Source organism: Exophiala oligosperma, assembly GCF_000835515.1.
Source record: "Exophiala oligosperma strain CBS 72588 unplaced genomic scaffold supercont1.6, whole genome shotgun sequence".
NCBI lineage: Eukaryota > Fungi > Ascomycota > Eurotiomycetes > Chaetothyriales > Herpotrichiellaceae > Exophiala > Exophiala oligosperma.
This window is the reverse complement of record NW_015622823.1, coordinates 538547-556193: the sequence shown is the minus strand read 5'-3', so window position 1 is coordinate 556193 and position 17647 is coordinate 538547. Positions and strand designations below refer to the sequence as shown.

General features: G+C 51.5%; 6 protein-coding genes across 6 annotated transcripts; 3 read left to right on the top strand and 3 right to left on the bottom strand.

Moving 5' to 3' along the window:
- Positions 1–387: 387 nt before the first annotated feature.
- PV06_06665 (uncharacterized protein) lies at positions 388–3950 on the top strand. Its single transcript, XM_016407806.1, has 3 exons — positions 388–1131; positions 1216–1371; positions 1429–3950. Exons 1-3 carry the CDS (start codon positions 960–962, stop codon positions 3570–3572), a joined length of 2472 nt encoding a protein of 823 aa, XP_016261286.1. The 5' UTR covers positions 388–959; the 3' UTR covers positions 3573–3950.
- A 642-nt stretch (positions 3951–4592) lies between these two features.
- On the top strand, positions 4593–6408 carry PV06_06664 (uncharacterized protein). The gene is made up of 2 exons (XM_016407805.1): positions 4593–5436; positions 5543–6408. The coding sequence occupies exons 1-2, from the start codon at positions 5034–5036 to the stop codon at positions 5929–5931; spliced, it is 792 nt and encodes a 263-aa protein (XP_016261285.1). The 5' UTR covers positions 4593–5033; the 3' UTR covers positions 5932–6408.
- Positions 6409–6416: 8 nt separating this feature from the next.
- PV06_06663 (uncharacterized protein) lies at positions 6417–10004 on the bottom strand. Its single transcript, XM_016407804.1, has 2 exons — positions 7759–10004; positions 6417–7706 (listed from the first exon to the last, which is right to left on the bottom strand). The coding sequence occupies exons 1-2, from the start codon at positions 9602–9604 to the stop codon at positions 6778–6780; spliced, it is 2775 nt and encodes a 924-aa protein (XP_016261284.1). The 5' UTR covers positions 9605–10004; the 3' UTR covers positions 6417–6777.
- A 1482-nt stretch (positions 10005–11486) lies between these two features.
- PV06_06662 (uncharacterized protein) lies at positions 11487–13051 on the bottom strand. The gene has a single exon (XM_016407803.1). It carries the CDS (start codon positions 12757–12759, stop codon positions 11593–11595), a length of 1167 nt encoding a protein of 388 aa, XP_016261283.1. The 5' UTR covers positions 12760–13051; the 3' UTR covers positions 11487–11592.
- Positions 13052–13376: 325 nt separating this feature from the next.
- PV06_06661 (uncharacterized protein) lies at positions 13377–16215 on the top strand. Its single transcript, XM_016407802.1, has 3 exons — positions 13377–14740; positions 14788–15456; positions 15502–16215. Exons 1-3 carry the CDS (start codon positions 13830–13832, stop codon positions 16046–16048), a joined length of 2127 nt encoding a protein of 708 aa, XP_016261282.1. The 5' UTR covers positions 13377–13829; the 3' UTR covers positions 16049–16215.
- PV06_06660 (uncharacterized protein) lies at positions 16105–17513 on the bottom strand. The gene is made up of 2 exons (XM_016407801.1): positions 16967–17513; positions 16105–16847 (listed from the first exon to the last, which is right to left on the bottom strand). Exons 1-2 carry the CDS (start codon positions 17381–17383, stop codon positions 16419–16421), a joined length of 846 nt encoding a protein of 281 aa, XP_016261281.1. The 5' UTR covers positions 17384–17513; the 3' UTR covers positions 16105–16418.
- Between the last annotated feature and the right edge of the window lie 134 nt (positions 17514–17647).

Genomic DNA, 17647 nt, shown 5'->3' with positions numbered 1-17647 from the left:
AATATAGGAACATAGTCCCTTGGTCTGATCAAGGGACCAGAATTCTAAAGGCAGCAGAATTACTGCTGGTGACACGTATGAGACATGGTATGCAGTATCTGTTTGGTAGCTGCGGGTTATAGTTAGAGCGAGGAGCTGCCGGACAAGGCGTCTATCTCTGGCTTGTTGAGCACACTTCGTCCACCAGACAACGAACGAGTGGTTGATTTAGGTAGAAACCAAGGTCTAGATATGCTTTTGGCGAGGGAGAGGGAGTGCTTGGTTGGGCGTTGCGAGAGTCGTAAGGGGCAGGCTGAGTCCAGGTTTGCCCTTGCTGACTTGATGCATGAGACGGAAAGGCTTAATGGCCTCACATCCATACACTCCAACCCTCCCTTACACACTGCAAAACCAATCCCCCTCCCCCCCCCTGACCTCCGTCCAAACAACAACTCCTTCCTTGGAACTCTGTCGAATCCAGGTCAGGGCTTCGTTGATGTCCTTTCCAGCAAGTTTCTTCGCCCAAAGGACCACCTAGGAGAAGGTCAGAAGTCAGAATCCTGCGCCTACTGCCCTACCAACCTACCTGGGAAGCCTTGGTACTGATCGACATCGGACGCCCTGCTGCGCGCTACCCGGCCAGCCTCTTCCCTCTCTCTGCCCTCCAGCTGATCGATCCTCCTTTGCACATCAACTTTTCCACGGTCGTCGCTTTTTCGCCAACTCCTTCTTTTCGATCCTGCAATTCTCCCCATCTCATCGCATCTTGTGCGTTCGAGCGTGTGTGTGTGCTTCCTGATTCGTTCCCGGTGGTCTTTTCTCCGCGCGCGACCACGACATCATCGCCGTCACTTGCGCTTTATCCGTTCGTTCCAACAAGGGCTTGTTACAAGAGAAGGCATCACGCACAACAACCACAACGTCGCAGGGGACCTCCTCGTCCGACACCCGCTTAAGGGCGCATTGCCTCTGAAGCCGACATGGCGACAAATGGCGCAGGCTCAATAAGTCCTCCACAGTCCATCGACAGGTCAGCACAACGTGGTGCGCCTGCACCTCCTCCCCTAGCTACCGCATCTCCTCCTTCCAGACGAGAGTTGGCATCATGGTGGAAAAAGTTCCGAAAAACGACGGAAAAAACAGACGAGAAAGGTGAGGGAAAACAAAGCCAGCTATCTGACTGCAAGACAACTTGTGCTATCCTTGTGAGCCATATTTGCTAACTCTTTGTGTTAGTTGAAAGCGGTCCTGGCATCTTTGGCGTTCCGTTGGCCGACAGCATTAGATATGCGAATGTTGCAATCTCGTTACAGAATGAGAATGGCGAAAGCTTCATCTACGGCTACGTACCCATTGTGGTAGCAAAATGTGGTGTGTTTCTGAAAGAGAAAGGTATGCTACGCAGGCGCCCAAACCATTCGTTTAGCACCCGTACTGACGGTCCTCTAGCTACGGATGTCGAGGGTATCTTCAGACTGAGCGGTTCAGCGAAGCGAATCAAAGATCTCCAGACCGTGTTCAATTCTCCTGACAGATACGGAAAAGGACTGGACTGGACCGGTTACACTGTTCATGACGCGGCCAATATACTCCGCCGCTATCTCAATCAGTTGCCTGAACCCATTGTTCCTCTAGACTTCTACGAGCGATTCCGAGAGCCCCTCCGAAAGACGCAGATCCAAGGGCCAGATGGCGAAATGCATCCCAGAGATCTTAGCGTCAGCGAGCACAGCGCAGCCGTCTCTTCCTACCAGAAGCTCATCACCGAATTGCCACCTCTGAATCGACAACTCCTCCTCTACATCCTTGACTTGTTGGCAGTATTTGCCTCCAAATCAGATCTCAACCGCATGACTGCCGCCAATCTAGCGGCCATCTTCCAACCGGGCATCATCTCACATCCTTCGCACGATATGGCTCCTCAAGAATATAGGCTCAGCCAAGATGTTTTGATATTTTTGATCGAGAATCAAGATAACTTCCTCATTGGAATGTCAGGAACGGCAGTTGATGAGAAGACCCAAAAAGATGTTGAAAGTGGCCCACCATCAGTACGCTCTCCCAAGCCGGTTGGTAGATCTACATCCAACGCCAGTGCAGGCGCAGACAGTCTGAGAAAGTTCGGCGTGCGCCGAAATGTATCAGTGTCCTCCCGTGGTTCAAGAGAACGGAGCAGCCCAGGCGTCTCGAGTCCAGGCACACCTTCCGGAGTAACCTCTTTTGGAGGAGGCTCGGGCATCTCTCGCAGCAATACTGTCCCCTCCAAAAGGTCCCCAGCTATCGCTTCTGGCAGATTTCAACGCATGAACGACGTTCCAGATTCGAGTGTTCCTGCAGTCAGCTCACCAATTGCAGGCCCAGGAACACCTCAAGCGAACTACGAGACCGGCGGCGAGTCGAAGTCTTCAAGTTTGGTATCGAATCAACCCGATGAGACCAATGTTAAAGTTGCACCAGTAGCTACCGAAGATCCTACCACTCGACCACCTGATTCGCAAACTCAGACAACTTCGATTCCCCTGGCCACTCCTAGCCAACTTCAGCCTCTGCCATCACCATTAGCGACTCAGCAAGTCCTCACCAACGCACCGCCGACTGCAAACAAGGATCGCAAAATGCCGAACATATTCTCCAAATCCCCCATCTTCGGCCCTTCAGATCCATCTGGTAGACAGCCTAGAAAGCTTCAAAAGAGACAGAAAATCCCTGGAGCCGTCAACGAAAGTGCACAGAGTTCGTCGAACTCCCTACAAGGAGATGATGCGGGGACGTTCCATACCCCCCTCGTCTCTCCCGATCTCAATAGTGTACGTCAAGCCGATCCACTGGCAGCACCGCAAGGTCCTGCTTTGACGAGCACAGCTGCAACCCCAGTCAACGAAACACCAGGACAAACGCCGTTTGGCGCGAACGACGAACAGAACCAAGTTTCCGGATTAAGACCCCCTCCAAAATCACCACCTGGTTCCACTCGATCTCGCTCCTCCTTTACGGACCATTCAGAACCCGATGCAGGAGAAGACACGTCGACTCAGCCGGAGAAGGAGAAGCGTCGCAGCAAATGGAGATTCTCGTCGTCTGCCAAGAAGGGCGAAAACTCACCGTTGGCTCCTCCACCACCTGTTGGGCAAAACCAAGGTGCCCGAGGCAGCAATAGTTCCCTCGGCAGTGCAAGTCGACCACGAAAGAGCTTTACCGGAGACTCTCAACAGACGCAGTCGGCCTCCCAATATGGTGATGCACAGTATGGAAGCGGACAGCAGTCGTTGATGTATTCGAGTCAAGAGTCGAACGAAGGACACAACGCAGAAGGGGAGAAGAAAGGTTTATTCGGCAAGTGGAGAGCCAAGATCTCTCAGACAAGAGAAGAGAGACAAGCCGAGAAGGAAAGAGCCAAGAGTCCACCAAGGAACGAACATGGCGGCTCGAGAAGCAGCTTGAATGCATTCGCTCAGGAAAATTTGGCACAGAGAGGCCGATCGTTCGATAGACCTCGTGAAGAAGCTTTGCCTGGTGTGGTTGAAAAGCCCGTTGCCGAGAGCCAAGCTCAAGACCCCAAGCCAGCGATAGTGCCCGAGCAGGGAGGAAAATGAAAATCGAAAGCAAGAATGGTATTGACGACGTGATGACCACTGTGATTGTCTATTGGATGATTCTGGCGGTGTTGGCCGCATGGCGCTCAGGATTTTTTTTTGCACAGGAACTGGACACAGTACGTAAATCGGGGGAAAGACTCGGGAGGTTTTAATAGTATGGAAGTGAATGTGTCCTGCAAAGTCTGGGAAAGACACATCGGGTTTCACGAGGCAAATGAGGCAAAACAAGTTGGGAGCAAGAACAACCTTGAAGCTAGAAGAAGCATGTATGAGATGGAAGAACAGATCTAAATTGATGAGAATGTCACAGAGGCAAGTGACATGTGCAAGCATAAAATGATATCCCTTGGTGACTAGTAATCCGTCTCACATGAGAATTGATCCAAGGATCTCATCTAAGGTGTTGTACTTGGGCTCTGTCCTCCGTACTGGTGTAGCCACATATACACGAGCAATATTCACGCTGGTCGAAAGACGTAACTGCAGCCCCCTCCCATATATTCACTTCTTTCTACTCCTTCACCAACCCTTCTAGAAAAAAAGGGCAACAAAAAATCTATTCAGGAAACAAAAAGTTTGGACGTTCGAACCCCCTCCCGAGCTCTTCTAATACTTATCCCGACTATGACCCCTTCATACTTCTGTATAGAGATACTACAGTGGTCATGGAAACCAAGCCGACTCCCAGTTTAATCCCAACCAAGCTTGGTTTCCAAGGATAAGCCCAACCTCCAAACCAAGATGTGACAAAGTCACATTGCGACGCGGTGAGTTCTTGGTAGCTGGGCCATCAAGGCGAATACTTTGTTGGAAGGAAATTTCAGTCTTTAAATACATATAGATTAGCCTGTAGATTAATCGAGGTTACAGAGTATTCACTCGTATTGATGGAATCAGATACATAAATAAGTACGGGAGTATCCGTACTTCGTATGTTACGTGAATCTGCTCTTCCAAAAATGACTTGGCGTTTATTTTTTTTTACTGTACAGTAGTAGAGACGGATCCAATCAAATCCTGAAAGAAAAGCTGCGCAAAAAAAGTGCGGAGAGAACGAACAAATTTCTGAGATACAGTCTACTAGTCTGTCTTGTACTGTAACTTTGGTAGAGTCTTTCTCTCCTTCTTGACAACACCTTATCTCATACTACTACCCGTCCTCAGAAACATCCTAAGAACCAAGGAGTCTTTCTTTTTGGTATCTACCACTAACGAGCACGGAGTACTAACTCTCTTACTCTCGAGACTGCCGAATAACCCCCAGGCGAGCGGACCTAGTTAGCAAACACGACCACAACCCCAACCTCAGCCACGACTACGATTTGATCTCTGCGTGACGATCCCTTTCCTTCTGGTGCAGTTTTGAACGAGAGAGAGAGAAAGTGACGAGGTGGTCTAAGAAGCGGAAAGAACAAAACCCACACACACGCACGATACACAATACACCCCCCCAAAAAAATGGCCAAAGAAAAGTCGACGGAAAAGTTGGCCAAGGAAGAGCGCAAGGCAGCTCGCAAGGCGGAAAAGAGGGCGTCGAGGAGCAGCGTCGCCGAACAACCTACCGGTGTGACCAAGACCAAGAGCGACAAGAAGGACAAGAAGGAGAAGCGCAAGGTGTTGGCGGAGAAGGTGTTGAACTCGATCGACGACACCAAACCCCCCAAGGGAGACGGCGAGAGTGACGGTGAGGAAGCTGAGGATGTGGAAATGGACGGTGAGACCGAGGTCGAAGGAGGAAGGAATGTCCACAAGACTCAAAACGCCGCCCTCGCGACGAAACCGACCGGACCGCTGGTACCTTTTGCGAATCCTCTGGCCGACGAAAAGGTTGCGAAAAAGGTGTTTAAAGGTGTGAAGAAAGGTATGGCTGCTCTCTTTTCCTCCTCTCCCCGGTGTCTTTGCCACTTTGATTTTCCCCGGCTTTCCCTCCTTCTCCTTTCACTTCGCAAAGCTAACACCTTCGACAGCCGCGGCACAACGGACCCTGAGGAGAGGTGTCAAGGAGGTGGTCAAGGCACTACGCAAATCTCCCGTCTCAAACTCTTCCGAACCTCTACCCATCGGTGTCGTCGTCTTGGCCGCCGACATCTCCCCCATGGACGTCATCTCCCACATCCCCGTGTTGGCAGAGGACCACAGCATTCCCTACATCTACGTGACGAGCCGGGCGGAGTTGGGTCTGGCGGGGCAGACGAAACGACCGACCAGCGTGGTCATGATCAGTCGTGACGTGGGCAACAAGAAAAAAGGGGGCGACTCTGGAAAGGCGGCGGAAGACGACGGAGAGTCTTGGGAAGAGACGTACAAGTCTCTGGTCAAGGTCGTCGAGAGGGAGGGTAAACACGTCAAGATTTAGTTTCTGTTTTTGCCCACCCTACGCCCGTACTCGGTACACCTTTTGGGTCCATTGGCCGTGCCTGTCGTCTTGTAACGAGGAATGGATTTTGTCTTGTCGAAATTTCCAATCTCCTTTGTGCCTTTTTTCATGAGTGCTGGGGATTGAGAAATATGGTACAAAGAGGCCGATCAAAGCGAGGAACGAGAGACCATGATTTACATTGTTGGAGTGCCAAATGTGACTGGATTTTGTCTTTTTGGATGCGGGCGTTTTGAGGAACTGGATGGAAGACGAATCCGATCGAGGGAGTCAAGATGGAATACCAAGGGCCAGAGAGAAAACATCGTCAGCAGTCTAGTCATATGAGATCAAAATCAAGGGTGGGAACTTCACGCATCACAACTGTGTGCAGTTTGAGAAGTGGTATCTTAAAAATCTCGCCAAAGGCCTCAAGTCAAGACAGCATATTTGTATGAAGAATCGGAGCAATCGGACTTTGATATACACACTTCATTTTTCTGTCTTTTTCTTTTGTTTGTGCATCTCCATGACCACCGAGTTCTGTACAGAGCACTCAATAGCCCTTTCGTCCTTCGTTCTCGACCACATTTTTCCAAATCATTGCATCATACGCGTCATGTAATGGTCATTCTTCGTGTCGCTTCATTGTAGTAGTCGCTCTCGCGAGCTTCGTGAAAATCTGGCATGACATACCAAATGGCTGGTTGCCTTTTTTTTGACGTCCCTTCCAAGATCTACCGACGGCTTAGCCAACCGAGGATGCCTCCATCGGTGGAAAAACAGAGAGATAAAAACAAGACAAAAGTCGAACAATATACACTGGATACTCGGCACATCGTCCCCTCAAACGGACTCTCCGGAAGGTTTGTTTCCTTCGTCGTTCGAAAAAGACCTGGGTGGCAGCGTCGACAGACGCTCACTCAGTCTCCTCAACAACGAACGACCGTCAGAAGTGCCGGGGCTGCCGGGGCTGAAACTTCGTCCCCTGGTGGTCCTGGCACGAGGAACCGGTGTGACCGAGAGTGGAGGGCGTGCTTCGCTCAAATTCGGGCGAGATGGACTCAGCCCGGGGGACTCCTCACCTCCGAAGTGCCTCGACTCGACGACAACGTTGGGAGAGAGAAACAGGGTGCCTTGAGAATCGCCCGTGAGCTGCCTCGACGGTCCCAGTCCCTCCTTCTCGTACTCGGGCTCCTTCTCTTCCGCTTCGGTGATTTTCACGTTGGTCGGCATGTACTGAGGCTCTTCGAACTTGATCGTGCTCGATCGTTTCCGGTTCCTCGAGGCCGCCGCCACCTGCTGGGCGGCGGCATCTTCAGGCCAAGCACCTAAAGTGGACAGACTCTGGTCCGTCCCCGAGAACTGCGAGGCGTGTCTCGCGATGCCGGGGAGGTGGTTGAAGACACTCCGTGACATGCGCCGTGTGTTGGCCAGGAGAAAGCCTTGCGAGCCCCGAACCGACGTCTCCGAGTTCAGGTCCCGAGACAACCTCGCCTCCAGACTGGCATGAGGGGCCGGTCCCTGGTTGGACGCCTCCTTCGCGTCGGCAGACGTCGGTCTTTGTGCGATGATTTTGTTCTTCAGGTTTTCAGACCTCTTCGGGGCGGCGAACGATACGAGTTTGATGAAAGCCAGACTGATGCATTCGACCATTTTTCTGCTATTGTCGGGATTGTTGACCACCAGAATTAGTAAGTAAGTAGGGATACAAATCCCCACCACGGTCATGGCGAAAGGGACATAATTATCATCAACTGGCATGTTGGTCATTCCTGTTCCTGTCTGTCAGTCTTGTCATTGGTGGAATGAGCGATAAATGCTTACCGAATATTGAGGTCACAAAGGTCAAAGGAAGGTAGAAAAGTGTAACCAATGTCAAGAGTCGGATGTTGTAGCCCTGCTCGACAGTGATCTTGGCCATGTTGACAGCTTCCCTGCTTTCCAGGACCGAGGTACCACTGAACAGCCACTCCCTCAGGTTGCGAATTTCCTTTTGTTGCTGTTGGAACATTCTCAGCACCTCCTCTAGACGGACGATCTCCTTCTCGAACTGTCTTCGTGTATGTAGGAGCTTCTTCCTCCAGTTGTGATACTTGGGAGACTGATCCTTCGTGCCTGGAAACAATGTTTTGTGCTCACCGGACCAAAATTCGTCGGTAAATGTCTCCCGGTAAGCCGCGATCATTGCCTTGATCTCGTTACTCAGTAATCCAAGCGTCTGCGAGGCCCAGAAATATCGTCGCGAATATGTGTATTTATCATTCTCAAATAGGAGTTCGTCCCGCAAGCCTCTGTCAAAGATGGATCTATTGGGAGGTGTCGCTAGTTGTTGTATGCTCGCGAACACCTCCCTGAACCTCTTGACGGCATCTCTGTATTCCACCATTAGAGATGAAAGGAACGCGTCTGGCCCATTGACATAGTGATAATTGGTTTCATGGATGTCGACACTGGATCTCCAGTCCGGAAAACACTGTATTGACAAAACGTGCCAGGGCGCAAACGGATCGTACACATGACCAACAATGGACTTCCTCTTCCGAGAGTTGCGCCTCAAAGTGTGACTCGACTTGCCAGCTAACGATAGTGCCACCACGGACGAGCAGGTAGACAACGGAATGTGGTCATCTGAACTTTCCTTGATACTATCATCGTGATTCTGCCACGGAAGAGGTGATCTACCATCCCCAATAATGGTATGATATTTGAAAACGAAGACGACTGAGCGTTGCCGCCGGTGGTCCTTCTCCAGATACCCTTTGGTAATGGCTTTTGTCGGTGTCGTGTCATCGATCAACATGCGATATATGCTGTCCATGTCGAAATAGTCTCGCATTGTCAGGTGTAGCGCGGCAAACAAACTGGAAGGAGGCTCCCGGACAATGATGATCCGACCAACTGCCTGGTGCCTTTGGGGGTCAGAGTTTGTGGCTCGAAGAGCCTCCCAGACTGCCAGCGGACCTTCTTCTGAATCACCCCTGCTATACCGCAAAGGAGCCCCATCCGTAGATACATGATAAATATCCGCGTGCTGATGATTTGCGTCGATCTGGTGATGCCGATCCTTCAAAAATATCCCGTTTTCCAAGAGACTCAAGTTCCGAAGGAGATCTTGAAGGATATATTTGCTGTAAATATCCCAGTTATGACTCTTCAGATGGTCGATCAAGTCAATCTCCGAATACTCGGTCGTTGGGAGGAGTTCCTGTGCGAAGAGCGATTCATCGTCTTCGCTGTCTGAAGTCAAATCTCCCGTGAAAATGGAGTCTTTGGCGTGATGAGCTTGATTATGTTCCAAGATATAAGTGGCAGCCCGATGACCTTTGGTCAGGGCTTGCGGTATCGTCGGTGACTCTATGCCTCGCCCAGAGCCCGACAAAGGCAGTATCTTCGGAGACGCCACTAAAGGCTTTGAGCTGGAACCCAGAAGTGTGGTCTCTGACAGCGTATCCTCTTTGGCAGATCGGCCATTGAGTGCCTGTTCCAGAGTCTCATGAAATTTCTCGAATGTCGACAAATACGCCCTTCTGTCAGCCTCGAGCTGTTGAATAAGAAGCCGAATTGTGTCAGCCTCTAGAACCATAGTTGGCACGGCCTGTTGAGAAAAGGTGTCATGGAGGAAATGAGGCGAGGGAGGATTTGAATCCACAGGAGAGTCCATCAGGGCCATCTTATAGCGGAGTGAAGCGTGGTTTGGGAACGACACCGCATGATGCAGGCGAAGCCACTAATGGAGTCGTCCTAGTTTCCAGCCCCGCGCACTGCTGTAGTCCGTAATTATTCAGAGCCTCATCCGAGTGTTGCAAAGGGTGACTGCAGAGGTGGGTTCTAGTAGGTGTGCATACGAGCAGCACTGTGTCGATCGTGGAGGGAGGACCTCCACCAGGTTGTATCGCGCTGATCGAATAAGAAGGTCAACCACGGATCATTCGCCGAGACAGAAGCTAGCACAAAGTGAGAAGCGAAAGCAGGATGCTCTGTGTGTGAATTTCACGATGAGATTGAGTCCGTTAGCTTGGAAGAACTCACCGCCTCGACAAGAGCAGATGAAGGATATAGTAGGAAGTATGATCTCACCAATTCCTCCTCGAAAGATGGTAGGCACAAAGAGGAGAAGCACTGCGTACAAGTGATATCCGTACAGGGCCATAGGGCTCAGAAAGCAACGCCGGAGCTGATCAAATTTAGCGAGCCGTTCGATGAGGCTCATCGGCCTTGTGACCTAGTGCCCATGTTCCTTTGGCTCCCCTGTATGGTTTTGACAGAAACCTTCCAGGTCACCAGCTAATAACAAGGCCCCGTGGAACAAGTAACGAGTAATGAGGAAGGCAGAATTGGCTTCTTCTGCAGGGGGCGAACAAGGAGAGCTAGCACGATAGTGGCCTTCACCAGCCTGACCTGGGCCATTAGGATGTCGAAATCTTTAAAACGCTGACTGAAGGGAGTAAAAAGATGCCCAAGCCATTGCTCTCGGTACGGAAGCTCATTGGCAAGCTGTGTCGGTTAAGTTAGGCTTACCAGGCATTCCAGCAGGCTTACCATCTCTATATACGCTTGGTACGCTTGGCAACCCCCTGCGCCCTCGGCCTACCAAGTAGTGCCCGACTTTAGCATTACTGCACTTGGACCAAAAAAACCTGCCTAATATTGATGGGTGTACAAAAGTTCCTGCTTATCCACGCCCACCTCCCATCGGCATCACACGCTAGGCAAACCTGAGTTACAACAGATCAACCTCAGTTACCGGGAGAGAGGTCGGGGGCCTAGCAACACGAGTCAAACAACACAATTCTCTCGAATGTTGGTCGGATCTCGCGGCTCTTGTCAAGGCTCTCAAGGCGAATGAGAGGCTCTCAAGGCGAATGAGAGGCTCTCAAGGCGAATGAGAGGCTCTCAAGGCGAATGAGAGGCTTGAAAGTTTTCGTGATGTCCGCGCCTCAGTCGGAAAATGCCCGCGCCTGATTGTCCGACTGATTGTCATTACCTCGCTGTATCAACAGATTCAAGGCTAGTGCTGCATGTTCATTGCTTCCAAAGGCCATTCTCCTTGTTGTACAGCCCATGAGATCTTACTCGCTGCCGGACCTCGAAGAGTCTTGCTTGAGGCAGGATGGTGAGGCTGACTGAAATTCGAAATCGAAGTACATGGCCTCCTTTGCGGTGGATGTTCGTCCAGCCCTTCCTTGCACGAACTGCGACCGACTTCCTTGTCATGCACAAAGTTCGAAGAGGAGCTTGTTAAGACATTTGGGCGGAGTAATATTGAATGGCTACTTCGAACACACGAGACTCGAAGATCTTGGGCGCACCACTGGGGCTTGATTATCCGTGAGCCCAGACGGCTCTTTCAGTGTTGAACTCTGGTTTTGATCCTTCCTCCCTTCAATGCGACTCAGGCCAAATCTTACCTACGCACGCATTCAGCCCGACAGCGCACCTGGCGGGGGAAGTGTGGACTTGCGTTGGGAACACTTCACACCTTGAGCGGTCACCTCTCCGCGTCAATTGTGGTAAATTGAAACTACCCACTCGCAACCGATCGGTGGGCTCTACCGCTGGAACAGACGACTTCAGAGGAAATTCTATACCTCTATCTTTTCAATGAATCTATACATGTGTGGCCTCATCTATGCTTTCCCAATTCCAAGAGCAAACGTTTCAGTCATTTACTCCTTTCTGCGTGTGGAGGCTGATGGTATCTATGACCTCTTCATCGTCTCCGTCACCACGGCCAAAGACATCCTCATCATCGGTAGGTTCATCATGATACTCGCTTTGCTGGTTAGGAGACTCATCAAAGAAATCCATGGCGTCATCGTCTCGTTCCAAAGTAGTCGCGGCCGCCTGGGCTTCCGGATCGTCGTTATACTCAGGGGGTAAATGCCCAGTCCTTCGAACAGCATCTCGGACGTTGTTTGCTTCTTCAGCCTCTAGCTCCTTGGCCCGGGCCATCGTCTGTCGATAAATGTACAGTCCCGTCAGAATGCCAACGGTTGCACCGATGGCGATCCCGGAGTAATTGACCAGTCTGTCACCCATTGTCATCTTCTCCCTTGTCCTCGCAATGACGGCTAAGCGGCTCCCAATAAAAACGTGGATCAGCAATTTCGGAGAGACGATGGCCGTGGCCAGCGCATACATGGCAGGGTGAACAGTCGGAAATGTCGACATCGCACCATTGGACAAAGAGTAGGGCAAAGGACATAAGCGAATCATGCACAGAAGCTTGAGCCCGTCGTGTTTGAGAATGAGCGTGAAGGCGGCAAAGCGTTTGTCGTTTGCAATCATCCTCTCAACCCACTTTCGCAAGACAGTTCTCGAGAGGAGAAATGAGCAAAATGATCCTGCTACAGTTGCAGATGCCAAAATCAACCATCCCTCCCATACTCCGTATACAAATCCAGCCGTCGTTCCACAGGTCGAATATCCAATAACAGGCGGGAAAGCAGTTAAGAATGTGATGGCCCATAAGATTGTCCAGCCACCAGTTGTATGTTTCCAGCGTTCAGCAAGGGGCTCGAGCAGGCCAAAGATTCGTTCATTGAATACCAGGAAAAGGATGAGCAGCACGTTAACAATCACCAGCCCAACGACTGCTAGCACCCGCTGCAGCACACTCATTTTGCTCCATACTTTTACGACTCGTCTTTGTATCCGTTCGGCATTCCTCACTGCCTCATCTCGCCAGGCTGCCGATCGGCTTGGGGCGAAGGGTGAACTTCTGCCAGTAGAGAGAGACCTTCGCGGCGGTCGCCAGGGACTGAGAAGGCCGGCCCGCGGCGAATCTTCATCAGTGTCTGGAAGAGTGACATGGTTGGCAGTCATTATGTGGGAGGTAAAGAGAGTCTCAAATGATAAAGGCGTTGCAAAAGCTGGAGGTGGTTGGGACGGCGGAATCGCTCGGAGTTGTGAGGCAAGCAGACTGAGTTACCTAGGGCATTCTGGAGTCTTGCAGTAATTTACAAGTATGCAGGACGGAAGGGAAGATGCCAAAGTAGAAATGTGTCTGTAAGCAAAAAGGACTCGTAGGTAAGCAAAGGAGAGAGATTGTAGACTCGTAGGCAGAAGTGAATCGTGAGTAAGTAGGATTGATGAAACATGCACAGACTGCGATTTCTGGGAGACTCGTGCATTGTCAGCATCTTGCGACCGAAGCGGCTTGTTTGATAATGTGCCGTAGCCTTGCGCTCTGATACGTCATCTATTTTGGCCGCATCGTAGTCTCGTTTTGGCCTGATCCACGCCCCTGTCAAGAAGCCTATTATTCGCAATAGTGGCTGGTAGAGGTTTGGTTAAAGCTCCAGGCATGGGCCGCCCGCCCGTGATGGTCTCCAGGCTCTCACCTTCACCCAGAAGCGGCAACTTACACAACTCGCTAAGCCACTTCTCGGTCCCCAGACACGTCGTCGCTCCATCCCTCGTTACTCCGTATTTCGCTCCTCCCCTGCGTCTACCACTACCATCACCACCCAAACATCCCCGGTCGCCTCGTGCTCGACTTCACAGACTCTATCTAAGCGACGCTTCACTAACACGTTGTTGTTTCCCCCCTGCGCTCTTCAAGTATATCCGACTTTTCACTATTTCCTCCTTCGCCTTCTTCGTTCTCTTGTCGCAGCTTACCCCGCTGTCACTTGCCAACACTTCCGTTCCTCCTAGCAACTCATGCGCCATCCGGCATCGAAACGATCGCATGCGATCTCAGCTTCTTGACACGAGCTGTCTGATACCGTGCTAATATCGACCTCACTTCGCCCTCGCCAATAGACGACACGCCCATAGCGCGTCCGAGACATCGGTCACTAGAGATACCCGCCGTTCATGTCGAGCCTACATCTCAACCATCGCTGTTCTTCTCTGCTGTCCTGCTGACTCGATTCCCCGTAACGACCGAAATGATATCTGACGAACATTATGACCTCTGTCGTCCTATCCTGGACGACAGTACGATAGATGAAGAGGAGAAGACCGAACGCCTTGAGGAACTTCTCGCTAAAGAGGCTGGGTTAAGTGGTACTCCCCTGGAAAATGCCGTTCTGAACGCTTTGTGGAAACACCGGAATGCGCAACGAGGAGAGAACTCGGACACTCCATTACGGCATCAAGTCATTCGCAAGTCATCGCCAGCGCCATGGCAGGCCAGAGCTCCTACGCCGCTAGGTTCACCTCCACCTCTCTCCTCAAGCCCGGCTCTCTCAACCGGCTTTCCAGTCTCGCGCCCAAGTTTCTCTCGGCAAAGGTCCAGTGCGCCGTCCCCATTCGCTTCTCCTCGACCATCTCCTCGACTTGCTTTGGCGCAACCTATACCCCATAGTCCGAGCCTGAATGCTTATGAGTTTTCTGATGCCAGCCCTGCCCCGGATATTTATGGAGACTACGGCCATGAGAACGTGGACTGGCTGCTGGCGGATGAAAATGGAAGTAATGCTGCTTTCGGTAGCCTTAATGCAGTTGCACCAGAGTGGCTTCCTCAACCGGATATGAGCCCTTATGATATATTACGATCCGTGTTAGGTGACCGGAAAACCGATGAGGAGATCGAGGATGCTCTAAACAAGAATTCATACGACCTCGGTGCCACTATTGCTTCGCTACTTGGAACCGATAGTGGTGATGCTCAATATACGGGGGTACCCAGCAGTGACGCCAATGTCTTGGTTGGGAAGTCTATGGCGGTCAATCCAGTTCGACCGACGACGCCTGGATCATCCAAAAGCCCCATTGTCTGTAAATACTGGCTGGCATCCGGATCGTGTCTGCGTGCCGATTGTCGATTTGCTCACGACACGAGCGGCTATCTTTGCAAGTAAGTGGTGAACATAGATGATGAGCGCACAGGCTGACGTATTCAAGGTATTGGATGAGCGGCAACTGCTTAGCCGGCGATGCTTGTCAATTTTCTCACGATCCAGCCCTCCTTATCAATCAACTTAATGTGAATGAGAATGGCCAGACCGCGACGTTCCAACTCCAGGACCAGTATGACCAGTTCCCAACACTATCAGCGCAAAATGTAAGAAGCACACTTCAAGCTGGGTTAGCTGCAGGCAACACTTTCGTTCCGAGCAGTCAAAAATCTCGAAGTGCGTTGGGAAATTTTGGTACTACATCGCGACCACATTCGCGGCCCAGTTCCCGCCATCAGAATCGTCCCGAAACGCCATCGTCATTGGCTATGGATGACACAGATGCGTTCCCTGCTTTGGGATCTCTGAGTGCTAAAAGGGCAAAACATCATGGTCATCGGTCTAGACATGGCCATAGTGTCGAAAAAGAACAGCCATCTTCGCTTGCTGATGTCGTGCGCATGTCGCCCTCCCCAGTACCAGGTCAGGCACGCAAGGGTGACGCGATCCGCAAAATTCGCACCTATGGTGGCTCGGAGAGTGCGGCAGCGAAGAGAATACCTGAGCCACAGCATATCCCGTGGCTAGAAACGGGCTCGCGTGCTAATCAACAGTATTTAAAGTATAGACAGGAAGCTATTAAACATGGCAGCGTCCGCAACAAATTTCTGCAAAGGTAAGCCGGTCATTGGATGAGGAAGACGTTCGCTGACATGGGTAGTGCTGCACAAGCGTGGAATCGCAACGATGCACGGGCTGCGAAGGCATTGTCGCTACGAGGACAGGCCGAGAACGATGCGATGAGAAAGGCTCATCGAGAAGCAGCGAAAGCGCTATATGACGAACGAAACGCACATCTCTCATCAACAGATGACAGTGATGAGCTGTATGTCGATCTTCATGGTCTTCATCCTGAAGAAGCCATTGAATATCTAGAGAATATCCTTCTTACCCAATCCAAGCGAGGCAGAAGAATTGTCTACGCCATCACTGGGACTGGTCACCACAGCAAAAACGGCAAGGACAAAGTAGGCAAAGGCGTCCGAAATTGGCTTAACGAATGGGGCTATACGTTCCGAGAGTTCAGCGTGCCAGGGGAGCGAGGCGGCTATATTGGAGGTGTGCTAGGAATCGATATCACGAGTCACAGACGGCAGCCCATCTCACTGGAAAGTGACTCGAGAGAAGGAGAGACTTCTCCTCCGGCGGTTGTGGCAACTATTGGGGCTAAGATACAGGTGCTGAAGCGTGACGAAGTGCCCGCTTGAGGCGTCGCTCGATATAGGTGGTAATCGCCGACTTTATCAGCTCGAGTGAAATGATGTGGTCTTGAAATGATATTGGAAGAATACAAATAGCATGCCTGTTAGCTGGACATGCAGCGAGATCATCACCATCAGGATGACAACCCTCGATAGAAGAGATCCAATATATCATCTTTTCATGGAAGCACGATATCTAGATCATTTTTGGCTCTCTGCTAATCCCACCGAGGAAGCCCTTGTTGGTTTCGTGGTTGCCTCAGATTGGTGCCTTTGTTATACTGGCGGTTCTCTGCGCCGTAATGGAACAGTCTCCTGGCTCTACTCGGGACGTTCGAGGTGTGTCTTGCTCGGGACACTAGAGAACCTGACCGGACTACCGCCATTGCACCCCGAACATCTTGGCGACCTTGCCCTTGACGTTCCTCTCGGCCTCCTTGTTTTCCAAGTAGATCGTCTCGTGGCCCTTGACGGTCAGACTGAGCAGCTGGTACTCCAACCTGTCCCCGTCGCGCGGCTTGGTCATGTGCACGCTCACGACGCCCGAGCCCTCGGGCCCTGCCACGTTGAAGTGCATTCGAAAGTGCGTCGTCCCGTATCGGTCGGTCTCGGTCGAGTGCGCGAGGGGTCGGGCGCGCGCCCACTTGTTGGAGGTGGGTTCGCCGAAGGCCTTGATCTCCCTGGAAGGACCTAGGAGGGCTCGACACTCGGGCGACGATTTTATACGTGACACTGCGGCGTTGAATTGGATCGCCGACGAGTCCGGGGAGATGAGTTCTTGGTACAAGAGGTAGGATATCGTGGCCTATGTATTTTTGATCGATGGAAGATATCAGTATGTTTTGGATGAGGAGAACCCAGGTGGTCTCGGGCTCGCGAGCGGCACAATTTGAGGGAAACGAAGAGGAAGGAGAAGAAACGTACAGTCCCTACGAGACCTGCGGCGACGACAAGAAAATTGAACGTCTGTTGTGTCCCCCGGGCCGCTTTCTCGGATGTACTGAGTTCGGACCAATTGTAACGTCCGTCGTCGCTGGTCACGCTGATGGCTCGTCGGGGAGTGTTGGATGAGGAGGAGCTACTGGTGCTTGCATGACGGAAGGCTTGTCCGGAGGTGGGCAGTGAAAGGGCAGGGCGACTGACCATCCGAGACAAAGTTCGTATCTGAGGTCTCGATGTCGAGTTGTGAGATGCATAAGAAGGGGGAGAAGTGGTGGTCAAGAGTAGTAGGGTGGTGGTGGTGGCATCAGCTTGTGGGTTCTCGAATCGTATGCTCGCTGCGGCGGCGGGTTGAGATCGAAGACGACATGCTTGTTGGAATGCACGAGCTTGAGAGGCCATGGCGAACCGACGAGTACCTCAAGGCCCTTGAAGTGTAGGTCAACTCTTCGTCGCGAAGATATGCGCTTTGCGAAAGCAGAGAAGCCGCGAACCTCAAAAGGTCTAACAAACGAGCGCAGGAAAAAGAGAGGACGTTTTCGTTCAGCGAATGATTGAGGAGACGATGGAGTATCAGGCTGTTTTCTCTCCCCGCAAACTGAGCCCTGCCGAGGCTGTACATACGGTAAACATTGTCCTACATGAGTTGAACCCGCCTTTTTGGAG

What these genes read in the sequence shown, in the direction of transcription:
- PV06_06664 (XM_016407805.1), top strand. Translation starts at nt 5,034, where the DNA reads ATGGCCAAAGAAAAGTCGACGGAAAAGTTGGCCAAGGAAGAGCGCAAG. An exon ending in GTTTAAAGGTGTGAAGAAAG is followed by an intron (nt 5,437 to 5,542) that starts GTATGGCTGCTC and finishes CACCTTCGACAG; the next exon opens with CCGCGGCACAACGGACCCTG.
- PV06_06660 (XM_016407801.1), bottom strand. Translation starts at nt 17,383, where the DNA reads ATGGCCTCTCAAGCTCGTGCATTCCAACAAGCATGTCGTCTTCGATCT. An exon ending in CCGCAGGTCTCGTAGGGACT is followed by an intron (nt 16,848 to 16,966) that starts GTACGTTTCTTC and finishes AAAAATACATAG; the next exon opens with GCCACGATATCCTACCTCTT.
- PV06_06661 (XM_016407802.1), top strand. Translation starts at nt 13,830, where the DNA reads ATGATATCTGACGAACATTATGACCTCTGTCGTCCTATCCTGGACGAC. An exon ending in ACGAGCGGCTATCTTTGCAA is followed by an intron (nt 14,741 to 14,787) that starts GTAAGTGGTGAA and finishes GACGTATTCAAG; the next exon opens with GTATTGGATGAGCGGCAACT. An exon ending in CGCAACAAATTTCTGCAAAG is followed by an intron (nt 15,457 to 15,501) that starts GTAAGCCGGTCA and finishes TGACATGGGTAG; the next exon opens with TGCTGCACAAGCGTGGAATC.
- PV06_06662 (XM_016407803.1), bottom strand. Translation starts at nt 12,759, where the DNA reads ATGACTGCCAACCATGTCACTCTTCCAGACACTGATGAAGATTCGCCG.
- PV06_06665 (XM_016407806.1), top strand. Translation starts at nt 960, where the DNA reads ATGGCGACAAATGGCGCAGGCTCAATAAGTCCTCCACAGTCCATCGAC. An exon ending in GGAAAAAACAGACGAGAAAG is followed by an intron (nt 1,132 to 1,215) that starts GTGAGGGAAAAC and finishes TCTTTGTGTTAG; the next exon opens with TTGAAAGCGGTCCTGGCATC. An exon ending in TGTGTTTCTGAAAGAGAAAG is followed by an intron (nt 1,372 to 1,428) that starts GTATGCTACGCA and finishes ACGGTCCTCTAG; the next exon opens with CTACGGATGTCGAGGGTATC.
- PV06_06663 (XM_016407804.1), bottom strand. Translation starts at nt 9,604, where the DNA reads ATGGCCCTGATGGACTCTCCTGTGGATTCAAATCCTCCCTCGCCTCAT. An exon ending in CTTTGTGACCTCAATATTCG is followed by an intron (nt 7,707 to 7,758) that starts GTAAGCATTTAT and finishes AGACAGGAACAG; the next exon opens with GAATGACCAACATGCCAGTT.